Below are 20,130 nucleotides of genomic sequence, written 5' to 3'. Positions count from 1 at the left end.
TCTGCATCTCCTGGCTTGGAGGGATGTGGTTAGAAGTCTAGGAACTCTATATCATGATTCTCCCATCTTGTTACAAAAATACTCTTCCTATGAAAAATCACACACTCTGATTATATAATTGTTCATAGAGTCCCACTTTTCCCCAAAATCCAGTGAAGGTTTTGAATCTGGTTCAGTATTTATTCTTTGAATATTCTATTGTTCTGAGTGATTCGTGTGCATGTGCATAATGTATCCAACTTCTGCACCTCAAGTATTTCCAAGTTCCTCAGTATCAGTATCTTTTATATTCTCTCCACTTGAACAAAATAATACTCTTGGACATTATTATCATCCAGAATGTCTCTAACCTCTGAAATGTTAAATGCTGGAAGAACCATGGCAGAGAGGCTAGTTACCTATCGCTGATGTTCTTTCTCTTTCCACCTTAAGGATAGAACCCACAAATAGTGGTAAGCATAACTATCTGGAAACAAATACTGTACTTTCCAGCTTCTTTTACAGCTGATCTTATCCAAGTGACTAAGTCTTTTCTGGTTAATAATATGTAAGCAACATTTTGAGTAAAAGTGTCCTTGAAGTGAGTTGAGGGAAGGGATTACCCTGTTTCCTCCTTCTAGTTGGCCTGACAACAAATGTGATATCTGGAGCTCCAGCTGCCATTTTGTACTATGAGAATTAAAGTATGAGCTGAAAATAACTGAATGACAAGATAAAAGGCGACTGACTCCCTGATTCGGTGGAATCAGACTTGTACTATTTATTTCTAGATATCTTTTAAATGACAGAAAGGAAAACTTCCCTTTTGTTAAAGGTAGTATTCTTTTATTTCCTTAACTTCCACCAAACCTCAACTTGATGTGTTTACTCTCAGATTCAGTATTGAGTTGTTCATTTTCTCACATTTTAACAGCTCTTTTCTTATGTTCATTCTTTTGCTAGCAAGCCTGGAAGCCAAGGTTAACCACATGAATAACCTTCCACCCATACTATACCCACTACTTACAAGAAATTCAAAGACCACTATCCCAGCCTTGATCTATCAATCTGGGACTGCATGGATTTTCTAGAGTATACCTTATATGTGCACATATTTTTCCTTGGTCTAGAATGTCAAGCTGTCCTTGACTCTTTGGAAAATCATGGCTTCTTAAATATCACATCTCTGATTATATCTTTCTTGAGTGATGACATGGTAACTCAGAGACCTTTTTAGAAAGATTCCATAATTCAACACCACTTTCTCCCAACCTGGGACATTCAGCTGTTTATGTTGTTAGGCTTACTGATTTTCAAAATTTATTTTACTTGGGTTTTTTTTTATCTTCAACCAGTCTGTCATTTCTTCTTCTTCTTTTTTAAGGTTTATTTATTTATTTATTTATTTTTTACTTTGAGAAAGAAAGCATGAGCAGGGAAGGGGCAGAGAGAGAGGGAGAGAGAGAATCCCAAGCAAGCTCCATGGTAACAGCCCGGAGCCTGACTCAGGGCTCGATCTCAAGAACCATGAGATCGTTCCCTGAGCCAAAATCAAGAGTAGGATGCTTACCCAACTGAGCCACCCAGGCACCCCAACTCTGACATTAATAAGGTATTTGCTCCATAGCCTGGGAGTTTAATTTATGCTAATGGGAGTGAAGTGTATATATCTTCTAGGATTCTTGGCAGGAGAACTGCAGTGGTAAGAGAATGTTGAGGTATCTTGCACATATAATGTTCAATATTTTCATTTATATCTGACAAACAGTTTCTTCCTTAATCTCTAAGGAATTGAAACATTTCCAGTGGCCTACTGAGATATGACTGCCAACTTCAAAAATACATGTGTCTACCCTTTATTTCAGGTTTATTATTTATAATGTCAGGTTATTCCTACCTACTTGGAAGGAAAAATACTTCATTTATTTTTATTTATGTTAATTTGCTTACGTTAAGATGTATAGCATAGTATTAATGAAGACAAGAGTCTCATCAAAAATATTTTTCAGTATTTATGAAATCTCTGGTTTAAAAAGCTATGGAACAGGATTGAGGCAATCTTTGCAAACTTCATTCAAATCTCCGCAGCTTTGCTATGTATGATACTATATTAGAATACATAGTGCATCAATAAATGGTATAAATAAGGAAATTACTCCTAGATTTTCAAGTTGTTTACAGAATCTTTATTTTTTAATTTTAATTTTTTAAAGTTTATTTATTTTGAGAGACACAGAGACAGTGTGAGTGAAGGAGGGACAGAGAGAGAGGGAGAGAGAGAGAATCCCAAGCAGGATCCACACTGCCAGCACATAGCCTGATGTGGGGCTCAAACCCACGGAACTGTGAGATCATGACCTGGGTGAAACCAAGAGTTGAACACTTAACTGACTGAGCCCTTGTTTATAGAATCTTTAGAAAATTTGGCAATAATTGAATTCCTGAGAGGCTCAACAAAATCTATTAGGCAGTAGACTCATTTTATATTTTCTATTTCATTTATTTTTCTTGTTTTTCCACCATCAGGGATTATTAATAGCTTGTTATGCCTACTATAAACTATAGAAGATTTTGTAGATAAGATGTGATTTCATTAGTCATTACTAAAGACAGTATGTACAGAGTATTTTTAATACGTAGAAATATTAGCATTTAACAAAATGTAGTTTAGATCACAGTTTTACAAATGAGAAATATGAGGACATAAGGAGGTTATTGAGTCACATTTATTGCTGGTGTCAAAGGTGGCACTGAATTCCAGATCTTTTTGATTCCTTATACTACTCATGCTAATCAAAATCCCATAAAAGAAAATTAAATGTCTCCATGGATGAGTACTGAGGACGATGACCATGAAGGAATAGACACTATTTGGAAGCACTGAGAATTAGTCCAAACCAATAAAGATACGAGAAAAAACTTTTACTAATATGTGTAAGTTGCCATTTTTTCCTTTAGAAATAATTTCACATGTCAAACTAGTTTTCTAATCACATTCATTCTTTTCACATAAACTTGTATCTTAGACTAGTCTTCGATATACAGAAAAATTGCAAAGAGAGTACAGAGTTTCCATAGTCCCAACACCCAGTTCCCCTGTTATTAGCATCTTACATTAGTATGGAACATTTGTCACAATTATCCAATATTGATAAATTATTTTTTTAAGTTTATATATTTTGAGATAGAGAGAGAGAAAGAGCATGCAAGCGAGCAGGGGAGGGGCAGAGAGAGAGGGAGAGTGAGAATCCCGAGCAGGCTCCATGCTATCAGTGTGCAGCCTGACGTGAGGCTTGATCTTTGGAACCATAAGATCATGATCCCAGCCAAAAGCAAGAGTCAGACACACTCAAAGACTGAGCCACCCAGGTGCCCTGATACATTATTATTAATTAGAGTCCCTACTTTATTCAGATTTTCTTAATCTTTTTTAATGCCTTTCTGGTGATTCAGGGTAAAACATTACACTGTCATATATCCTTAAGCTCCTTGTGAATTTGACAGTTTCTTAGACTTTTCTTGGTTTTGATGATGTTGACAGTTTTGAAGAGTATTGGTCAGATATTTTACTGAAGTTTCCTGATTGGGATTTCTTTGATCTCATTAAACTGGGTTTATTGATTTTTGATTGGAAAACCACAAAGGTAAAATGCAGTTCTCATCAAACTGTATTAAGGGCACATACTACTTACATGATTTATCACTGTTGATGGTAACCTTGTTCATCTGACTGAGGTAGTGTTTCTTAGGTATCTTCACTGTGAAGTTACTTTCCCATCCTTCCACCCCTTCTCATACTGTATTTTTTGGAAGCAAATCATTATGTACACACAATGAAGGAGTGGAGAATTATATTCCATCTTCTTGGGAGCAGAGTATCTACACAAATTATTTAGAATTTTTATGTATGGGATATTTATTCTGTTCTACTTATTTTTTAAAATAATATATTTTTGTCAGTATGAATCCAGGATATTTGTTTTATGCATTTGATTGTAATATAATACTACTTTGTTTATTTCATTTTCAAATTGCTTTAACTTTGGCCACTGGGGGCTTTTCCACTTGGTACCTGTTGTCCCTTTGACATAACCCCATCATTATGGGGTTTCTCGAGTACTTCCTTACGCAGCTATATTGTAAACATCCACAATGTGTGATATGACTGCAAAGCTATTAAACTGATTTTCATGGTCCATACTTATGAATGTAACTACCTCATAGTCATAATAGTATGAAGTAATAATGTTCATTCATATAGGCTGCAATGTTAATACAAGAAGGGGCTGAATTAATTAGAGTCAAGTCTAAATGAACCTCAAAAAATTTTTAAATAGTTTCAAAAACATTCTAATCTTTTAAAAATATTTTTTAAATTTTAGGTATATAATATATTCAGTAAATTATACAAATCATGAACATATAGTTCAAAGGATATTTATAAAGTGAACATATCCATTTAACTACCCCTCAGATCAGGCAAAAGAAAATTAACACCCCAAAAGATCTTGTCCTCATTCCCATATCTCTTAAAGGTAGCCACTACCTTGACTTATATCACATTGATTAGTTTTTCCTGATTTCATTTATATAAATGAAATGGCATAACATGATTATTTTAAGTGTAACTTCTTTTTTTGTTGTTGAATATTTCTTTTTTAAAAAAAATGTTTATTTTTGAGAGAGAGAAAGAGAGCACACACACACACAAGCAGGGGAGGGGCAGAGAGAGGAACAGAGGATCCTAAGTATGCTCCAGACTCGGAGCTATCCGTGCAGAGTTTGAATTGACAAACTATGGGGCTTGAATTGACAAACTATGAGATCATGACTTGAGCCGAAGTTGGACACTTAACCAACTGAGCCACCCACATGCTCCAAGTGTGGCTTCTTTTGTTTAACATTGTGATATTCATTTATGTTGTTGCATGTAGTAGTACTTTTTTTTCATTGCTGTAAGGTGTTCTGTTGGATAAGTGTAGTACAAATTATTTATTCATTTAAATCTTTTTGTTTTTATGAAGAGCATTTTCATATGCACAACCTATGTCTTTTGTTATGTACACATGCACACACACACACACACATCTTTCAGGTATATACCTAAGAGTGAAGTTGCTAAGTCATAGGATGTGTGTATTTTCTGTTTTAGCTTATATTGCCAGAGAATTTTCCAAAGTGACGGTCACTGACCCTTGGTTCTTTCAGTCTTTGAAACTTTAGCCATTCTGGTAGGTATGTAATGGTAAATCAGTGTGGTTTTAATTTCCACTTGCCGAGGAGTAATGAGGTTGAACATCTTTTTTTGGATATTATATTTTGTGAAGTACCTATTCATGTCTTTGCCCATTAAAAATGACTTGTCCTTTTCCTGTTGATTATTAGAAGTTTGTGTGTGTGTGTGTGTTTGTGTGTGTGTGTGTGTGTGTGTGTGTGTGTTTTGTACATGAATCTGTCAGTTTGTGTTTGAGGGAAGCAGACACTGATAAAGAGTTAAAAATGCAGAAAGGTTATTGTAAAGGCATGGCAGTAGCTAGGGGCCTCACCATGAAGAACGTAGCCTGGGCTGTTACTTCCTTGGTCACTGTCATCCTGAAAATAGGGGGGCCTTGGCTCAAAAGTTGGAGACTCTAAAGGTGTTAATAGCTGGAGGCTCTCAGCTAACCACACTCTTAATAACTGAATGAGTCCTTTCTTGAAGAGGATGAATACACATCTTTGCATATGTTAACAGGATCCTTCTGCAGTTATAGGTGTTGTAAATATCTTCTCAGTGGCTTGTATTTTCATACTTTTTATGGTATTTGATGAACATGGGTTCCTAATTTTAATATAGCTTAATTTATTAAAATTTTTATTCATGCTAGTTCTGAGTTCTGTTTAAAACTCTGTGTCTATCCTAAGTTAATGAAGGTTTTTTCTTAACGTTACTTACTGGAAGTGTTATTGTATCTTCTAAATTTAGATCTGTATGCCACGTAGAATTGATTTTGGTTAATAGAAAAAGTAGGGGTAAAATTATCTATCTTCTCCCTCCTGCTAACCATCCATGTCTCTCTCTGCTTCATCTGTCTGTCTGTTTATAGACATAGATGCACAGACATAGGTAGACATTCAGTTAACACAGCAGCGTTCATTGAAAGCTCATCCTTTTCTACTGCTCTGCACTGGCGTCTTTGTTATACATTAAGGGACATAAATATCTAGACTTGTTCCTGAAAATTTTCTTCTATTAGTCTGTTTATCTCTTGTTGCAATACCCAACTGACTTAATTACTGCAGTTTCAGAACTAATCTTATTATCTAGTGATAGCATTCTGTGTTCTGTTTCTTCAAAATTTTCTGCTAGGCTTTCTCAACTAATGTTCTTCATCTGAACTGAAAATGTAAAAAAACCAGAATGATAATTTTTCTCAATTCTTTCAATTATGGCACCATTCTTAAAGCATAGAAGAGAAGTTAAATCATGAAATGGAAGTTTTAGGTCATTAGGGTTTAATCCTCTCATGGAAATCTGGTTGAGAAATCCTGGAAAGCTACTTGTGGTTCTTTGCATATTAATATATAATTCAAAATAAACTCTTCAGTTTCCACACACACAAAAAATTATTGGGAGTTTTAACGGGACAGAATTTAAACTGTACCTCAATTTGTAGCAAATAAAAATCTTCAGGATATTAAGTCTGAATCCACTAATATGTTATATTCCTCCATTTATTTAGGTTTTCTTTCTTCTTTCTTTCTTTCTTTCTTTCTTTCTTTCTTTCTTTCTTTCTTTCTTTCTTTCTTTCTTTCTTTCTTTCTCTCTCTCTCTCTCTCTCTCTCTCTCTCTCTCTCTCTTAAAAGGTTTTTTTGTTTTTTAATGTTTATCTTTGAGAGAAAGAGAGAGAGTCAGAGCATGAGTGGGGCAGGGACTGAGAGAGAGGGAGACACAGAATCTGAAGCAGGCTTCAGGCTCCGAGCTATCAGTACAGAGCCCAAAGTGGGGCTCAAACTCATAAGCGGTGAGATCATGACCTGAGCCGAAGTCAGACACTTAACCGACAGAGCCACCCAAGCACCCCTATTTAGATTTTCTTTAATTATTCTCCATAATATTTTATAGAGATCTGGCACATCTTTTGTCATAGATTCTGGGTCTAAAGTTCTTTCTTGTCTAGCAAGAAATCGGGACACAGGATTAAAATGCGAGAGACGGCTAATGTTCGGGAAAAGATAAGAGCCCCGAATAAGGGTCCTTCCTGCTCCATATTTATTAAGATCCGAAGGCTTACAAATATGATGGGCATGCACAAAGAGACAATGAATCTGTAACATGAACTCATGGGCTGAGGGAAAGGGAGTTTTGAAGATATACCATGTTAGGGGTTTGGGTCAATAGAAACCAAAATCCTGGCGCGGGACAGATGGATGTTAACGGCAGACAAGAGGGCGCCATGTCTGTTTAACTTAGCCAGCCTAGGGGATAAGACAGAGTGTGTAACCTCAGGGTCTACAAGGCACCTTTCTTTTGTTAATTAGCTCCATTCTGGGCAACTTCACCTTGCAGCAGTTTATAGCCCTGTTTTCCTGTTTACCTAATTTGGTCCTTCCTTCCTGCAAAAGCAGCTTTCTGCTATAGTACTAAATTGAGAGGGGAGAGTATCTGCCCTGAATACCTAATCTTATTTACTTCATGTACCTTTGTATTGGGGCCTCGGCCCCACCCTCTCTACATCTATTTACCTAATCTTGTTTACCCAAACTTGGGTGTGAACATGCTATGGCTTTGTAATTCTTTATGCCTTTTTAACCCATCAGTGCAGGGTCAGGGAATTTCTAAGCTTATTCCCCACAATCTTTTGTTAGATTTCTTCCCAAGTATTTGTTATTTTTGATGCTGTAGTAAAAGTAACATTTAATTTTTAAAAATTTTCATTGTTTATTGTTATTCAGAAATGCAATTGATTTTTGAACATTGACTTAATCCACATCCATGATAAATTTACATATTAATTATAATAGTTCTGTGAATTCTTTTAAATTTTCTGTGTGCACAATCATCTATTGGCTCTATATGCAAATAACTATTTACTCCTTTTCTAATCATTTATTTTTCTTATATTGTTGCACTGTCAAGATCTTAACTACAAGCTAGAAAGAGGTATAATCACACTTATTCCCAATTTCACATGGGAAAGCTTTCAATATTTCACCTTTCAGTGCAACATAGATTTTCTAAAAAGATTCTGATTAGTATATTAATTGTCCTTCTTCTCTTAATTTTATTTATTTTTGACACATATGGGTATTAAGTTGGGATAATTATGTATTTTTTTCTCTTTAGAATGTTAATGTTATGAAATAAATTGATAAATTGATTTTTAAGTGTTAAGTGCAAATGATTTTATTCCTGAAATAAATGCAATGTCAGGGTTTTATTTTTTTTTTTCACATTTTATATCCTGCTGTGTTCATTTTGCTAATACACTATTTAAGATGTTTGTACCTATGTTCTTGGGCAAGATTTGCCTATAAATTTATTTTCTTGATGTGACTTTCAGTGATTGCCATCAAAGTTATGCTATTATAAACCTAAGTGTTCTCTTATTCTGTTCTGAAAGTGATTATATGAGATAGGCCTCATTTCTTCTTAAATGTCTCTTAGCGTTAATTGACAATGTCTTTTGTGCTTGAAGCTTTCTTTGTGAAAAAGTGTGCAATTATCTACAATAGGACTATTCAGTTTTTCTATTTTCTTAAGCCAATCTTTGTAAATTTTGTTTCTATGAATTTATTCATTTCTCTTAGTCATTTTTTACATAAAATTCTTTATTTTATCCTCTCATTAACTAATAATGGCCCTCTGAAGTTTTCATATTTGATGACTACTCTCTCCTAGTTTCCAAAGCATATTTTCACAGTTTACATTTTCTAGGTCACACTTTAGTTGAAGGAAGTCAGATGTTCCAATACTTCCAGAGCCAGGTGCTCCTTTTACACTTCAAATTTTGAAAGTTGTGATTTATGGTTTTTAAAATTTTAAATGGAACAATCAATCAGTCATCCGATCAATCTAAAAAATTGTGTGTATATGTGTGTTTGTGTCTGAGCGTGTAAGAAGAGAGAGGAAAAAGAAGGCACGAAGACTCTGAATCCGTGTGAGAGTAAACATCGGATAGATTATGCTTTCCACACAAGTTTTTCATAATTTTAATATACTCCAGTGACTCTTAATCTGAGCAATTGTTTGAACAATATAGATTGATACTGTTAAGAGTCATAAAGATTTGCTTCCAGTCTTTTATGTAAATGTTTCTCAGAGCATGCTTTCCAAGCTGCCAGCAACTTGAAGACTTACTAAAAGCAAATTCTTGGATCCAGTCCCACATCTGCTGAATCGGAATCTCTCAGGGTAAAACCCAGAAAACTATACTTTTTTGGGTTAACTCCCTGGTGATAATTCAGTAAAATGACTTCACCTAGAGTTCAAAGCTGAGTAAATATATAGCTGATATGCTTTTTGTACAGAGAGAGAAGACTATCTTAGCTGAAGGCTAGCTGTCTCTAGAAATAGATCAGTATTTCAGCACTGGTACAGGTATCTGTACAACTAAGATTATAAGAGTGAGACCTTTTCAGGAATTTCATTGATCTAATTTCAAATTGAAATTACTTATCTAACCCCAAAGCTGTTGATTCCGATGACTGAAGCCTCATTCTGTACCTTTTTTCAGATAAATGAGAAAATGCATGAGCTATGTGTGCTAAACTCAGCCATAATGAACCAAACCTGGATGTGATATATGTCCAGATGCTCAAAAGGAAACAATTATCATTTATCATTTCCCAGTCGCTACTAAAACATTGCCAATTTGGAATGGGGGAATATGATCACACATAAACATTTGGCATATCTCTTTTTAATAACTAACCAGGGCTTCCTTTTACTTACTGGTGTTCAGTGAGTTGTTTACCATGTTTCAATATTTTAAACTCAAACAGTAATATACCCGATAATAAGAGAGCACAACCATTCTTTCTGTTTTGTTTTTGATATTAAGAAACAGTTCCATAAGTAGGTATTAGAATTTCTGATGGTAGTTTTTGATGATGAGGAACCAATAGCTATTAACCTGGGTGCTATGTGATATTAATAAGCTGCTCTTCCCTTCTCTATCACCACATATCTGAAGAATGGAATGTACTAGGATTCCATTCTTCAGGACAAAACATTCTATCTGTGTATATCATTAATTTGTATAGTCCATAAACCACCTGGCTTTAACTGTCCTTGAAGCATTGCATAGTATGAAGCTGAGAGCAAGTCTTTACTCCTGGATTGAGCGTAGTTTTTACATGAGGTTAAGTTAGCAGGAAGTATGGTTAGATGACTATGTATGCCTTGACCTGCAGTTTACAGTATTCTCTAAAGCAATTTTTCTGCATTTGGCCTAGTAATCCTTTCTTTTGGTCTCTCAATTGGGGAAAAAACCCTGAAAGTAATTTAATAAAAAGTAATTTAATTCAACCATTCGTGGAAAAAGCTTTCAGAACTAGCTTTAAAACCCGCAACATGCACAGACACAAACACATATGCTTATATCTATCTATGTATTTACTTAAATTAGAGTCCTTCCCTCCTATTTAAAAATGTATTTTTTAATAAAAATAAAAATCTTATCTCTTCAAAAATATGTCCATTCCTATTACAAATGGATGTTAAATATCCTTACCGGTATAATTGCTGTGTAAAACTGTGGAAGGTCTTTGCCTTCCAGAGATTGTGTGAGAAATTTATGTCTTATTCACTTTTGATTTCATAAAAAAAAGTAATAAAGTTATATTTTGAAGTTTTAGCTATCTCATTGAGATTATTGACTAAAAATGTATTACTGTTATCATGGCAAAATCAGATGATCCACTTTGAAAAACTGAGTAAATGACAAAGAATACCTAAGAAATGTTTTCATTAAAAATTTGAATTTTATTAAAAACATTCTTTTTTAAATTTTTTTTTCAACGTTTTTTATTTATTTTTGGGACAGAGAGAGACAGAGCATGAACGGGGGAGGGGCAGAGAGAGAGGGAGACACAGAATTGGAAACAGGCTCCAGGCTCCGAGCCATCAGCCCAGAGCCTGACGGGGGCTCGAACTCACGGACCGCGAGATCGTGACCTGGCTGAAGTCGGACGCTCAACCGACTGCGCCACCCAGGCGCCCTTAAAAACATTCTTGTAGACAGTTTCCTTTTATTTTTTTATGTGCATTTATTTTTATACTAAAAGAGTATAACTTTCTAAAAGCAGAAATCATATTTTTCCTGTTAAAATGTTTATGAATTTGTGATAAATGGCTGCTTTTCATATATGTTCTGTTTTAACTACTGAGTAATTGTTCAAGACCTCAATAAAAAATAGAGTTACGTTGTAAACTGCTTAGATATACTAAAACATTACAGTGGCATTATAAAACACTGTCATTGTGGACATCCTTGAAACCTTGCCCAAGATGTTTAAAATTTGCTCAAAGAAAACAGTTTAGCCTATCATTGAAATTATTAAGTTTGGTTTTGTTTACTAGTTGCCCATGAAAAGAATGATCTTGATGTTATTTAAATAAATAGATGAGATATTTAAGGATGAAATAAATATATTAGATATTTAATAAATCAATGAATAATTTAACCTAGAAAAGAATAAAAATTATTTCTCCTCTAAACTCATTATATACTCTGCATCTTTTCAAGATATATGAAAGGAAGAATCTCTTAGAATATCATGAAAATTTAATCAGATCCCTTGCAGGAACATTTAGAAACAATCGCTTTATGCTGTAATCACTTCCTTCAGTCCTGATCCTTGAGGTGTGTATGAGGTAACATTATTAATGTTCTTTGTCTTTTGGGAGGTATGTGTAATTATTCTGTGCCTCATTGGTCTATGAGTATATGCTCAACACTTTAATGAGAATTGCCCTTGCCTTGTCTGTACAATGCACTAAAAGAGAGTCAAATCCCCTTTCTGAACTTCAGGGACCCATTTTTTGCCATGTATTATTCATTTTAAGTAAGTTAATGTCATTAGGAGACAGTTTCTGCCTTGTATGATAAAAGATTTTAAGTGAGGAGCAGTTAATTACTTATTGCCCATGCCCTGATGTGCTTTTCCATATGGCTTTTTTTTTTTGGCATACAAGTGACAAGAAGTCATCAGGGCAAAGTCATAAGCAGAACTTTTTATATTAAAACTTTAATGTACTAGTGCCCAAGGCACAAGCTAATTCCAGTTTTCTAGTTACAGAACCTGAGCGAATAATTTAGCATCTAGTGCTTCTCAATATGCTTATTTTAGTTCAACTTCTGTCTCTTAAATCAAACATAGGATTATCTCCCAAGTGCTTCAGTTGCATGTGTCAGTGACCTTGAAAGGAAAGTCTTAATAGCAGAACTCCTGCATCCTCATGGGAAACATACTAAAACTTTTAAACTACAGCCGTGGGTCTAGTTTTGGTGTGATGAAATCCAAAATATGCGTAGTGGAAGGAATATTATGACATTTATTTTAGGTTATCTTGGATTATAGGAAAGAAAACAAAATGTTCTTTACCTTTCCTAATTATGAAGGTATGCTTTAACGATGTCCCTTGGTTGACAAATACTTGTTCTGGTTCCAGACTTGTCAATGAATACATGTAATAGTTATTGAAACTAAAAGAATCAAGAGTATGAGCCATTTAGCTCTAAAATGTCTCTATCAGAGAAGGTTGGGACCAGCCATCTTGTTGGGTGGGAGGGTTGTGAGTTGGCATCAGGCTGCCCTTATATAATAATCCCCTGTGTTTACTTTGTTGCTCTGCTCATTTGGGAGGGGTCTTGAGTGCCATGGGAAATTTGGTCTAGAGGTTCTCTTACACTTAGCCCTTGGTACTGTCACTTCATCTTAAAATATTAGAACTAGAAAAGACTTCAAAATAATTTAAGATTAGCTGTTTCATTTTATAGTTGAGAAAACCAAGGGCAAGAAGTTACAGTGATTCAGTCAAGCATACAATTTAATTCTTTATGTTTTAATGCTATTAAAATACCTCTTAACTTCGTGCATGCATCATTCTAACTATTCCTAAGTAGGTATCAAAAAAGCACAATCAAGTCACAATTTTTATTTTTCTTTATTAGACTATTGGAGACACTTTCTCTGAACTGGATTCAAGAATGTAATTACCAAGGAAGCTGGTATCAACATAATGTGTTTTTAGGGATGAAATTTGATCTAATTTAAACACAAATGTGAGACGTATTTCAGTTTCATAGTTTACGTATTGTGTATTAGTGAAGTTGATCTGCCATGTAAAAGGAAATTTGTGCTTGAGAAAGATTTTCTGGACTTGTCATATTTTTATGATGCTTAATGGTAGCATTCTTTTTTATTAATGGAAAAGGATACTTATCTGTAATCGTATTTGCCTTACACTGTGGTTATAATTTTATTTAAAAAATGAGACTTTGCATATTATCATTTTAGAAAGAGATGTTTGGCAAGAAGATAGGAAAAAATAGAGAAAGAAACTCAATATATTACTAATGAAATAAAACTTGCCAAGAAATCAAGGCCAAGCCCAATTTAGTAGTGATTAAATAGCAATTATAATTTTAGAGTTATTAAGACAACAGTGTGAACTGATTTAGTTTCAATTCAGTCCCAAGGAGGGACAGATGCACATTATAACAACAGATGCAGTCACTCCACTGACTAATACTCTGGAGTGTAAATCAGAAGAGCTGAGTCTGTGTTCAGCTTTATCAATAATTTTGCTGAGCTCCTAGTTCGAGTCACAAATTTTAATCTATAGCTGTTATTGCAATTCTTGCCTTTTTCTTGTAGAGAGATTTTGATGGTTAATGACTTCTGTAAGGGGGTGCTCGGTAAAGTTAAACAATGCTTTGCATGCTTTTAATGCATTTGACTGCATTAATGCATTTGACAAGAGCTGAAAAATGTGTGTCATTAATAAGTGTTATCACATTTCAATAGTTTGGCAGAGTGGAGTAACTATTACAGGGCTTAAAATTATTGGTTTCTCAAGGACTAATGATTTAAGCCAGTATCACAAACAAAAGATCTTCTTTCTCATTTTCTTATTTCTTTACATGTTTCCACTGTACAAATCTCTCTTTTTCTTATTACCATCTATCACCCAATCCTTGATATCTCCTAAGTCTGTCTGCAGCCTAGCCTTGCTGGGAAGCTTCAAGCTCTCTTTCTACCTGCCAACTGAATCTTTCCAAGTGGATGTCTCAAAGGCACTTCAAATTCACCACATATTTAAACTAAGTCTGTCACCTTTCTCATAAAATATCTTTCTTCCACTCAGAGGCTGATTACTCATGCTAGGGAATTGAGAATTACATTTGCTACCTTCCCCTTTCATAGCTCATGGTCAAGACATTGGGAAGCAACCATCCACTGTTCGTCTACATTGCTTATAGCCATGTATAGGTCCTTACTGTTGGCTGTGTTAGATTAATGCCATTGAACAGACTGGGAAGGGAGCTAGATGTTGTGGAAAGAACGAGGGCCCTGGCACCCAATAGACATGGATGTTTGAAGACTCAGTTCTGCCTCTTACTAGCTGTGTTTGTTTGAGCAGATCATTTAAATTTGTTGATCTCGAGTATATGCACCATATGACGGCAAGTAGTTACACAAAGTTTTGTTAAAGATTATATATTATATACACACACACACATACATACATACATACATATATACATATATGTATATGTGCAGTGGCTGATGGATTTAGGATTTAAATAATCTGCAGTGATAGCCTTACAGTATACTATCTTTCAGTGAATCTGGGTTATCTCACCGTTAGCTCAAGAAGCCTTTCGGCTGCTGCTGTAGCAGGATTCTCACCCAGAGTCATGACACTGAGGCCTTTTAATTTCCAGGAAGCAACTTTATTCATGCCAGCATCGCTCAGTTGGGTTAGTACCCGAAGAACTGAGCCCTGAATGTCATGTGGCATAGTTTTTTATACATTTTCTATTTCTTTGTCTTCCATATATGGTAACACACACAAGCATGTAGTCTGATTAAGTAGTCTCAGTTTACAGGTCATGAGGGATGTTGTCACATTGGCACATAGCCAGGTTACCTTGAAGTTTTCTCTCCCTTTTATTCTCTCTCCTTAGGCTGGGGGACCCTACCACACTGCTGAGTTCCTTCTAAATCTTATGTCTAGCCAAGTCTTTCCTAACCTTAACAAGCTTTAGAACCTCCTTACCAGTGTGTATCCTAATGTCCAAGATTTTGGCTTCACTTCCCACCACTTCTAGAAGACAGGTCTTCTTCCCACCATTGGAGTCCACCAGGTGCCTCCATGTTCCTCAGTCTTGTTTGTTCTCTTTCTAAATTGTCCTTTCTCCATTTTCCTTCATACCAAGACTTCAGGTCTAACTAGTATCTTCCTTTTGAAGCCTTCCTTGACTCCCACCACTTGTCATATGTAGACGTAATTCCTTCCGTTCTGGAAATTCTTTATCATTTTGTTTACACAGCTAATTATTAGTTAACTTCTGTTGACTTTTATCATGTTCTTGATACTCTTGCAAGTGTCTTGTATGTATGGACTTATGTATGCTTTATTAGACAGCACTGTTATAACACATATTTCAAAGCTGAGAAACTCAGGCACAGAGTAGTTAAGAACACTTGCCTGAGATCAAAAAGCTCCTTAGAGGTGGGGTCAGGCTTTGACCCAGGCAATCTGGCTCCTGTGCCTGTATGATTATCCACTTAACTCCTTAGTGCCTCGCAGTATTGAACACTGGATGGGCTTTCATGTACCCCGGTGTTATCCTTGACATGAAAGAAAGACCCCGGCCCCACGTTGTACATGCATTAGTTTAGCAATAACAAGTGCAGTTAGGGGCAATTAGGATGTGAGCCCTTTAGGAGTATGCAAGTGATAGCTGTTTGTAAATGATTTTCATTGTTAAAGTGCTTTTGAAGGGTAATTATCCATAATACCGCATAATCAACTTTATATTACTTAGAGAGTGATTCTTCATTTTTGTGACTTGCTTTTTTGTCATTTACTGCTTTCACCTCTGGCCCATCATTCCTGCTTTTTGCTAATTCTTATGCTCATTAGCATGTCCAATGGTAGAAGAGAGAGGAGATGAATTCTAATCATTCATTTTGCTCCTCCTTGACGGCTGCTACAGTAGGGAAAGGTTAAACTATTGGACAACGTAATGCTTGGGGTTATAAGATGAAATTTTATGCACACATCCTTATTTTCCATTACCATCAATAACAATATTCATTTAAAATGTAAAAACCATGTTTTGAGTACTAGGTTTTGTGGATCACATTAACTGCTGTTTCAGGAGCCAGGAAAGATAAGCTTAATTTTATATTTTTGACTTTTTTTTTTTTTTTTTTTTTTTTTTTTTTTTTTTTTTTTTTAGCCTTCCCCAGAGATGCTTTATTACATGGTTTCATCAGTCATCAGTGATTGGATCCTATGCCCATGCAAAGAGACAGGAACGTTGTATTGTACACGGCAGACTGTTCCCCTTTTAGCAATGCAGTCAGATGGGGCGGGGACGAGTGGGTGCTTGGCTTCCCTGCCCGTGGGCAGGTTCTGAGATCCCAGCTGACAGAAACGAAAGCCTGACAAACCGGGAGGAAGGAATGTTCAAGAATCAGTGACCTCCATGTTCTGCAGCCGGCTTTCTAGGGGGACATCTCTTGCTGCCCCTTTCTTTTTGCTGCCCTCATGCTGCTTCTTCTGCTTCTTTGATGGCTCCTGGTCAATGGGGGCAGGCTTCACAAAAGGGATCAGTTCTTGGAGACCTGGCGGCATGAACTCCTTCAATTTCTCAGGCACAACAATGCCCTTCTCTGTCTGGTAGTTCTCCAGGATGGCGCAGATGGTGCGAGTGGTGGCGCACATTGTGGCATTGAGCATGTGGACAAACTCTACCTTGTCCATCATCTTCTTGGTTTGCCCATATCGGATTCGGAGCCGGCGAGCCTGATAGTCTGTGCAGTTAGAACAGGAGACTAACTCACGGAAGGCTCCGGAGCCCGGAAACCAGGCCTCCAGGTCAAGCTTCTTACTGGCAGCATGATTCAAAGAACCTGAGACAATATTCACAATGTGGTAAGGGATCCCCAAAGACTGGTAGAAGTCCTCTGCGGTAGCAATCATCTCTTCAAACATCTCCCATGACTTGTTGTCGTGTGGTGACGAGTAGACAAACTGTTCAATCTTCTCAAACTGATGGACTCGAAAGATGCCGCGGGTGTCTCGGCCATGGGAGCCCACCTCCTGGCGAAAGCAGGTGGACAGGCCGGCATACTTGATTGGCAGATCCTCGGGCCGCAGCCACTCGTCCCGGTGCAGAGCAGCTATAGGCTGCTCTGATGTGGCAATCAGGTATTTCTCATCATAGGAGTTGTCATCTGACTTTTCACTGCCTTTGCCAATCACCTTATACAGTTCTTCGTCAAACTGGCTGAGCTGTGCCACTTCCTGCATGACCTCCTTCCTCATGAAAAAGGGAGTATAAATGGGAGTGTAGCCCCGACTCCCCAAAGTGCGAAGGGCATACTGGATGAGCGCCTGTTCCAGGAATACCAGGACCCCCTTCAGGAAGTACCCTCGACTTCCAGCCACCACGGCCCCCTTTTCGCCTTCAAAGCCATCTACCATCACCACCAGGTCCACGTGAGAGTACTTCTTCCTGACCGTACAGTCACCCCAGATCCTCTCGACTTTGTTGTCTGCATCCTCATCATTGCTGATGGGCACAGAGGGATGCAGAAGGTTCCCTATCTCTCGGAGGTTCTCAAACCGCTCTGCCTCCAACCTTACCCGCTTGGCATCACATTTTAGGATGGCTTCATCGATGAGGAGCCGGACTTTTTTGATTTGTGAGACTTTCAGGTTAGCTAAAGTGTCTGCAGTGAGGTCATCAAGATTTAATACATCCTCCGGAATGGACTCATCCCCCACTGGCTCTTTTTTCTTCATTTTCTCCCCAATTGTCTTGCTGCATAGGTTCTTCAGCTTGTTCAAGTTGTCTGCCCGAAATCGGCATCGTCGCCACTCGCCGTCTGCCTTCACCAGCTGATCTACTAGTCCCGGGTCCTTGAAGCGCTTCTCCTGCGTCTCTCGGATGAGGGCTGGGTCCCCTCCTTTATCTACCCGAAACAAATCCAGATCCAGCACCATCTTTCCTGCTCTCGGGCCACACTATGGGACGTGGAGAACGTATCACCGCAGCCACTGACCGCCGCACTGCGCCCTATTTTTGACTTTTTAAATAAAGGCCCAATCTGAGAAAGCTCAGGAGGTACTTTTTGACAATGTACTTCAATTAACTTATCAGTGTACATAAATACATCCCTATAAAAATTCAGGCTTTAGAGAACTTTGTTCAGTTCTTATTTGCCGAGTATATCTAAACTCCTTGCTTTGGTATTTATATCTTCTCCAATATTATTCCTGCATTAAACTTCAATTGAAGGTCCCCTTATCTTCCCCAAGAGCATCCTTCTGGCTACACCGAGGTAGTTCCTAACATTTGCGTGTGCCACAGGCCCTCTGTCATGCCTGCTGTACTCTTTGTCTCTTGTCTCTTTTGTGAGCTCTGTCTTTGAATCCAAACCAAGCAGCAAGATCTCAAGGAAAGCATCTCTGGGAAACTGCCTTGTTCCTGTCTTGTCTCTCTACTATGGGCTCCTGCAATGCTTCTCACTTCTATTGCTGACACTCAGTTTTGATGCGTTACATTTTATCTCCTTTTCTGCCTATCCTGTCTTACTTACTGGTTTTATATAATAATGGTAATACAAACTGTGACTTATTGAGCACTTTCTCAAAGTCAGACACTGCACTCAAGTTTTGACAAACTATCTCACTGATTGCTTACAGCTTTAGGAGGTAGGCATTAGAAAGGAGGTAATAGCGGCTCAGAGAGGTTAAGACACTTGCCCTCAATTTCACTGCTTATGAGTGGTGGAGGCATTGCTTTTTGCCATGATTTCTTTTGAGGTTATGTCTCATGTATTTCTCTACCGGTTATTGTGAAGCATCAGTGAGATATGTCTCACAGCGCCAGAAGGCACAAAGGGGACCTTAATCATCTGTGGATAATCATAGTATTTCTTAGGCTACAAATAAAAAGTATGTGAGTGAATAGGAATAAAAACACCAAGTTGATACTTCTTTATATGCCATATTTAAAATATCTTTCTAATTATATAGCACCCTAAACAGCAATTTATTGATGGAGAAATCATATGAGAATACCATAGTTTTTTTAACTTATTAGTGACTACATAATGGTAAGCGGGAACAGCACATTTTCTTTCTTTCTTTCTTTTTTATGTTTATTTATTTATTTTGGGAGAGACAGAGACAGCATGAGCAGGGGTGGGGCAGAGACAGAGACAAAGAGAATCCCAAGCAGGCTCTGCGCTGCCAGCATAGAGCCCGACGTGGGGCTTGATCTCATGAATCATGAGATCAACCTGGGCTAACACCCAGAGTCCAACGCTTAGTTGAGTGAGCCACTCAAGTGCCCCAGGAACAGCACATTTTCTAACATTAGGTGGTCACTTAGAACATCACCATATTACATAAAACCTGGTTTTGAAAATGTTAAGTCACCAAATTGATGCTATTGTTTTATTTTCCATTTTCTGACATCACCAGTACATTTTGTAATGGCCTTTTTTCCTTTCTCTTTCAGATTTTGAGAATGTTCAACTTGAAAGATATGTTACTTTCCAGTGTTCATGAATATCTCCAACACATTACAGTGATTCAGTTAATGGGGAGTACCTTGTAAAGGTTGGTTGATTATTTAATAACCGTCTCTGAGTTTGACTATATATAGCTAAATTTAGATTTTTAAAATATATTTGTTATACTTTCTGATTTCTCAATCAATATTATTCTCTTTTTAAGATAAAGGCAAACAACCATAGGAATAAAATATGGTTACCATGTGCACACTTGAATGTTGATTTGAAAGGTACATCCACTTTTAAGGTGTCTACTGAAATAACATTCTTCTTTCTCGTAACAGATGGTTTATGACAAATTTCTTTTCTTTGATAGACAACCTAGACTATTTTCAGGGTATCTAT

At 36.9% G+C, this 20,130-nt stretch overlaps 1 protein-coding gene and 1 long non-coding RNA gene across 3 annotated transcripts in view; one reads left to right on the top strand and one right to left on the bottom strand.

Annotated features, from left to right (window-relative positions):
• LOC109499965 overlaps positions 1-19,831 on the top strand; it is a 74,668-nt gene extending 54,837 nt beyond the window's left edge. Inside the window, exons 3-5 of one of the 2 annotated variants that reach the window (XR_006598338.1) lie at positions 11,709-11,825; positions 13,137-13,247; positions 19,731-19,831. This is a non-coding gene — a long non-coding RNA (uncharacterized LOC109499965). The remainder of the gene's footprint in view (positions 1-11,708; positions 11,826-13,136; positions 13,248-19,730) is intronic. The other variant, XR_006598337.1, reaches the window with a different exon arrangement.
• Positions 16,443-18,287, bottom strand: LOC101092731 (serine--tRNA ligase, cytoplasmic-like). The gene has a single exon (XM_011281791.4). The coding sequence runs from the start codon at positions 18,206-18,208 to the stop codon at positions 16,667-16,669; it is 1,542 nt and encodes a 513-aa protein (XP_011280093.2). The 5' UTR covers positions 18,209-18,287; the 3' UTR covers positions 16,443-16,666.
• Positions 19,832-20,130: the final 299 nt, after the last annotated feature.

Source organism: Felis catus, chromosome A1, assembly GCF_018350175.1.
Source record: "Felis catus isolate Fca126 chromosome A1, F.catus_Fca126_mat1.0, whole genome shotgun sequence".
NCBI lineage: Eukaryota > Metazoa > Chordata > Mammalia > Carnivora > Felidae > Felis > Felis catus.
The sequence above is the reverse complement of the archived record's forward strand: the minus strand, read 5'-3'. Positions and strand labels throughout refer to the sequence as shown.

Excerpts from the sequence above, each read along its gene's own strand:
- LOC101092731 (XM_011281791.4), bottom strand. The coding sequence starts at position 18,208 with ATGGTGCTGGATCTGGATTTGTTTCGGGTAGATAAAGGAGGGGACCCA.